The 6,213-nt window shown below is 36.6% G+C and overlaps 1 protein-coding gene across 1 annotated transcript; it reads left to right on the top strand.

The window, feature by feature from the left end:
- Positions 1 to 401: 401 nt before the first annotated feature.
- On the top strand, positions 402 to 5,664 carry LOC145052906 (protein FAR1-RELATED SEQUENCE 7-like). Its single transcript, XM_079000824.1, has 3 exons — positions 402 to 622; positions 713 to 801; positions 3,127 to 5,664. Exon 3 carries the CDS (start codon positions 3,155 to 3,157, stop codon positions 5,456 to 5,458), a length of 2,304 nt encoding a protein of 767 aa, XP_078856950.1. The 5' UTR covers positions 402 to 622; positions 713 to 801; positions 3,127 to 3,154; the 3' UTR covers positions 5,459 to 5,664.
- The last annotated feature ends 549 nt before the right edge of the window (positions 5,665 to 6,213 follow it).

Below are 6,213 nucleotides of genomic sequence, written 5' to 3'. Positions count from 1 at the left end.
ATATATTATGATTTTTTTTTCATATTTATATAAACAACTTCAACGACTATTATTGCAATAAATCTTTATTTATAAATTTGTCAAAAATAACGTTTTTTTTTAAGTTTTATATTTTTTTTTCCAAATTGTTTATCGTTAATAAAGTTGGAAAAAATATAAATTAAAAATAAACTTGAAAAAATACAAATATATATGTTTTTTTGGGATAGAAGATGTTAGAAGACTCTGATCACATCGTCTATAGCCTTAAAAAAAAAAAACAAACAATCTATAAAAACTAATATTTGCCCATGATTTGCTTGGCACAAACAGAATAACCATGCAGAACTCCAAACAAAAAAAAAACCAAACACTACAACACACCACTCTAGCAATTTATAATTGGATAAGTCACAGCCGAGGATGGTATCTTTCAATTGGGCCAACGGTCCTACCGTCAACGCAAAGAACACACCCAAAAAAAAAAGGACCGTACTTCCCCCTATACTTCATAGAGAGATACAGAGAGAGATTATGCTGAGGCACTGAGCTGAATTCAATCTGGTTCGATTTCTACACATCTACAGTTTATCGGTCGATTTCCAAGTTTCTTCCGATCAAATCGACTAAGGGGATGTGTGGAGTTTGTTCCTATTTCCTTCGTCTCTTGAATTCTTCTCCCGCCATAAATAGGAGTCACCATCATTGATGCTCGAGTTTTTTTTCCTAGCAGTTGAACGATTATGCTATTGCACGAGATGAGGCTACTGTTTTTCACATCGCTAAAACCCTAATCGAAGTAGTCAGTACGAGTATGTCGAGGTAAGAAAACCCTAATTTTTGATGATTTTGCAAAATTGCTGTATTAGGTATACGATTGGCTGCTTCTAGATTTCTATGCGTTTCCCACCTGTCTTTCACTATCAGTATCTCGGCTTTGTTTTTTTGTTAGACTTCGATTTTTACGAAGGAAATAGATTTCTAATGCAAAATTGATATGTTTGTGATTGTAACTTTACGCCAACTTCATTTCATATGTAGTACTTGTTGCATGTTAACCGATTTGTCTAAATTTTTTGAGTCCATATGGATGCTAAAGTTGAAAAGTGAACGCCATTGCACATTGAGTCAAAACTTACACTTTTTTGGAACGGGTTGAACACATGTCAGTTATGATTAGAAAGTAGAAACATCTGTCACTATGATTTGTGCATGGACCTACTGTACAGTGATATTACTAATTTTACTTTGTTTAATTGTTCTTTTGTTTGTATTTTTCTTTTGGGGCATTTTATCTCCAGCTGCCATAAGTCATGGTTTAGGATATATTAGGACATGATAGCTTAGTCATGTACTCATGTTAAGTGTTGGATATTGTGAAAAAGTTTTATTGCATGAACAAAGGGGGCCTAGCCCCTGTGTTTCTTAGACATGGCTTCATAGAATCAATAAATGATGCGAACGACTCAATATTTGATTATTTTATTGCATTTGCATTGGTGATTTGACAATCAAGATCGATAATTTGCAAAATAAGCTTTGTGTAAGTAAATCTTTGATCTTCGACTTGAAGGTCTTAGGTTTCTATCACAGGGACAATATTAGGAACCTAAGTGGTTACTTTTTAATATTTTGAATCTCAAAGTAGAAATTTTGCATCAAAAGTTATGATGAATGGTGTTTTAAACAATATTTTCAGGATGCCTCAAGATGATGCAACAGTTCATTTTTATTTCAATCCTACAATGTTTTTATGTGCATTATAATACTGTTAGATATTGATTACATTACATTTAACTGTTACTATCGCTAGGCATCTTAGACATTTGACTAGTAGTCATATATTCTTATTTAATAATGTATCTTGTCTGTTTCTGCATTCATTTTTCTATAGAGGGAGTTACGTGTTGTAGTTTTAAACTACTTTTGGGTTATAACAATTGCACGACAGTTTGATACTAAAGTTTATCAGCAAATCGTACTATTTGGGAAAAGAGTTTTAGATTTCCATTTCACTTTACTATCTTATGTTGGTTTGCTTCAAATTCAATAGAGAAAACTTGTCTTGTATCATATTAGTTTACAAAGGGTAATCTCTTGATCTCTCTTTTTCTGCCTCTCCAACTACCTGTTCTTCTTTTATATCATTCATCTTGGTAGAAAAAAAGGTATTATGGACTTGAATGATAGTCTTAAATGGAATGATTTTGTACTTTTATGAGTTTTTAACGTACAATGTCTTAATACAAAAAAATATGAAAGTATAATGCTATAATACAATGGATATTCCAAAGTACAATGTCTTAACAAGAGAAAAATGGAATGTTCAATCACATGAATCTAATAGACTTTGAGTTCCTCATAACCTGTGTAATGGTATGGAGTTCCAAAACATGCAGGCAAAGATTAAGGCCTTAATTTATTTATATATTTATATTATTTGAGCTCTGTCTGCATAGTTGATAGCTAAAATGAATTAGAAAAAATGACAGCACAATTGGACTCATATTAATTAAGGCTCAATCCAGAAAATAGCAATGCAGAATCATCTATTTGTTTATTACAACATCGTACTTGTACATCTTTCTTACAGCAATACACTTTCCATTTTTTCTTATTAAGATATTTTACTTTGAGATATTAAACCAAGTTATCATTGTACTTTCAGTTTCTTTCTTATTAGGACATTGTTCTCTGATAAATCTACTTAATTATAGCAGTAAAAGTTACTTTGAAACATATTCCCTTTTATATTCACCTTTCAGGAACTGACATGAAACATATATTTTCATTTATGATTTATTTGTTTATTAGCATTGTATTTGTTTATCTTTCTTGTACTTTCCTTGTTTTCATATTACTTTCAAAATTTTCTTCTGTACTCTTAAAAAATTGCTTAAGAACTGATGTGAATCATACTTTTATTTCTTTCAATTACAGCACTGTGGTTTCCATTACTTTTTTTTCTTATTTAGACATCATACTTTGAAAAATCGACTCAATTATAGCATTATATTTTCAAGTACTTTTCTTATCAGGATATTCTACATTTCTACCTTGACAATGTATGTGTAAAAAATGAGTGAAATAAACGAAAGTACACTGCTATTTCATGCATCTAACCGTTTGATTTCCACTTCCTTTCAGGAACTGATACGAATTGTGAAACAACAGTATGAACTTAAGATCAAAACTGGGTGCAACAGTTTTCAAAACCAATGGTCAAAGGGAGGACGAAGGAGAGTCAAAAGTCGAACCCTACGTAGGGCTAGAATTCGATACACCAGAAGCCGCACAAGAATTCTACAACACTTACGCAACTCAAACCGGATTCAAAATCAGAATCGGTCAACTCTACAGGTCAAGAGTCGATGGCTCAGTTATTTCTAGAAGATACGTCTGTTCAAAAGAAGGCTTCCAAACCACTTCAAGAACCGGTTGTCCCGCCTTCATCAGAGTCCAAAAGGGCGATTCTGGAAAATGGGTTTTAGCCAACATCAAAAAAGAACACAACCATGATATGGACGTCTCCGGTGATGTTGATGGCGGCGATGTCTCCGGTGGTGAAGTCCAGACGCCTGTCACACAAAAAAAAGCTCCCCCGCCTCCGAAACCAACCGCAACCCCGAGGAGCGGAATCCGGTCGGCGGACGGTGACGGTTCGTCGGGAATTCTTGATTTGAAACGGCTCAAACGCGGGGAAATGGAACCGGAATCGGAATCACAACCGCTAGGTGACCCGTTTAAAGGTTTGGAATTCAATTCCGCTAACGAAGCGTACAAATTTTACAACAATTATGCCGCGAATCTCGGTTTCAAAGTCCGAATCGGTCAACTATTCCGGTCAAAAAACGACGGATCGATTACATCGAGACGATTTGTATGCTCAAAAGAAGGCCACCAACATCCTTCACGAGTCGGATGTGGGGCCTTCATGAGAATCCAACACGACGATTCCGGTAGATGGGTGGTTGACCGGTTGTCAAAAGAACACAATCACGAACTCGACTCGCCGGAAACCACCACCCGCCGGAAAAACTCCAAGTCGTCTAAGGAGGAGTTAGCCGCCGGATTAGACAATTTGGATTTACTCGAAACAAACGGTGGTCTTAGTCTTGTGGAACGGGACCGGGGTAGCGGGATCGGGTCCCGCTGGTATAACGTTCTTCTTGAATATTTTCAATCCCGTCAAGCGGAAGATACCGGATTCTTCTACGCGTTAGAAGTCGATAACAGCCGTCTGATGTCTGTGTTTTGGGCAGATGGACGGTCCAGATTTTCTTGTACACAATTCGGTGATGCGGTGATTTTCGACACGTCATACCGGAGTGGAAGTTACTCCGTTCCGTTCGCGTCATTTTACGGCATCAACCACCACCGACAACCGGTGCTCCTAGCCTGTGCTTTAATCTCCGATGAGTCCGAAGACTCGTTCACATGGGTCTTCAAGACGTGGGTCCGGGCAATGTCCGGCCGCCGCCCGGTCTCCATCATCGCTGACCAAGATAAACCGATCCAAAACGCGATCTCAACTGTTTTTCCGGCGACCCACCACCGGTTCTCCGCCTGGCAAATCCTCCAGAAAGAACGCGAAAACCTAGGGGCGTTATGGTCAATCGACGAGTTTAAATTCGAATACGAAGCTTGCATTTCACAAACGCAAACCGCTTCCGAATTCGATTCCGCATGGAACCTTCTTACCACAAAGTACAATCTTAAAGACAACGCGTGGCTAAAAGAAATGTACATCACGCGAAAAAGCTGGGTCCCGCTTTACTTAAAGTCAACTTTCTTTGCGGGAATTCCGGTCAACGGGTCAACAAAACCCTACTTCGATCCGTTTTTAACCCCGCAAGTCCCGCTAAACGAGTTTTTAATCCGCTACGAAAAAGCAATCGAACATCATCGCGAAGAGGAACGAAAAGAGGATTTTAGTTCGTTTAATTCACAAATTGTTCTGCACACAAAAGATCCTCTAGAAGAACAATGTCGACGGCTGTACACGATAACTGTTTTTAAAGTCTTCCAGAAGGAGCTTCTAGAAAGCTACACTTACGTTGGGATAAAAATCAACATCGAGGGAGCCATCAGCCGTTATCTGGTCCAAAGATGTGGGAATGGCGACGAGAGAAACACGGTTGCGTTTAACGGCTCTAACCTTAACATCACTTGCAGTTGTCGGATGTTTGAATTTGAAGGGGTTTTATGTCGGCATGCTTTGAAGGTTTTTCAGATTATGAATATAAGGGAAATCCCGTCTAGATACATTTTGCATAGGTGGACGAAAAATGCGAAATATGGGATTTTAAGGGATGTGGATTCCGGGGGTGGAGGACAGGATTTTAAGGCGTTGATGGTGTGGAGTTTGAGGGAAGAGGCGCATAGTTATATTGATGCAGGGGCGGCTTCTATTGAAAGATATAAGCTTGCGTTTGAGATTTTGCAGGAAGGCCGAAGGAATTTGTGTTGGCAGAATTGATCAGGAATGTCTTTTCTACTTTTACTTTTGGTATTTTTGGATTTTTAAACTTGGTTTAGGGTTTAAGATTGTTAATGTTATGTATGGTGGGGGGTTTTTTATTTGCTAAGTAGGATGATCGAAAACCATGTCATCCTTTTGTGATTTGCACTTTGGATTTTCTGCATCCTAAGTGGCGACTGTTAACCTATGACCTTTTAGTTTGATGTGTTGTTGCTTCTTCTTCTTTTTTTTTTTAATGGATTAAATATGGACATTATTTTATTATTTTGGTAAACTATATATATGAGTGTTTCTCCTTTATTTTATGTTGCAAGAACATGATATAGAAAATTAGAGAATTGAAGATTTCCCTGTTAAGTTACAACTTTCGTATAAATTTTGTAAAATTTATTTTCTTTGCTGTTACTTTTCCTATATATTTTTTGATCCTTTATTTGGACATCTCACTTTATCGGACAATACACTTGATAGGAAAAAAAGGAAAAAGTACCTAAGTCATTGACAGCTTTTTTTTTTTTTTTTTTATTTGTTTTGTTTTGTGTTTTTTTGGGTGTGCTTAACAAATATCCACGAGTTTTTTGTATAGTTTTTCTTAAAATTATGTGAAAAAGGAATAAAATAATATTTTTGTATTAACAAATTCAAATAAAATCGTATTACGAATTTACATGGTAGAAAAACAACAAAATACATTGTTCGGATGATATCCAAAAACTACTTACAGAACACCACATTTGTACGTTACATAAAAC

This window comes from Lactuca serriola, chromosome 5, assembly GCF_051521515.1.
Source record: "Lactuca serriola cultivar US96UC23 chromosome 5, Lser_US96UC23_V15, whole genome shotgun sequence".
Taxonomy (NCBI): domain Eukaryota; kingdom Viridiplantae; phylum Streptophyta; class Magnoliopsida; order Asterales; family Asteraceae; genus Lactuca; species Lactuca serriola.
This window is presented reverse-complemented; position numbering and strand designations above follow the sequence as displayed.

What these genes read in the sequence shown, in the direction of transcription:
- LOC145052906 (XM_079000824.1), top strand. Translation starts at nt 3,155, where the DNA reads ATGAACTTAAGATCAAAACTGGGTGCAACAGTTTTCAAAACCAATGGT.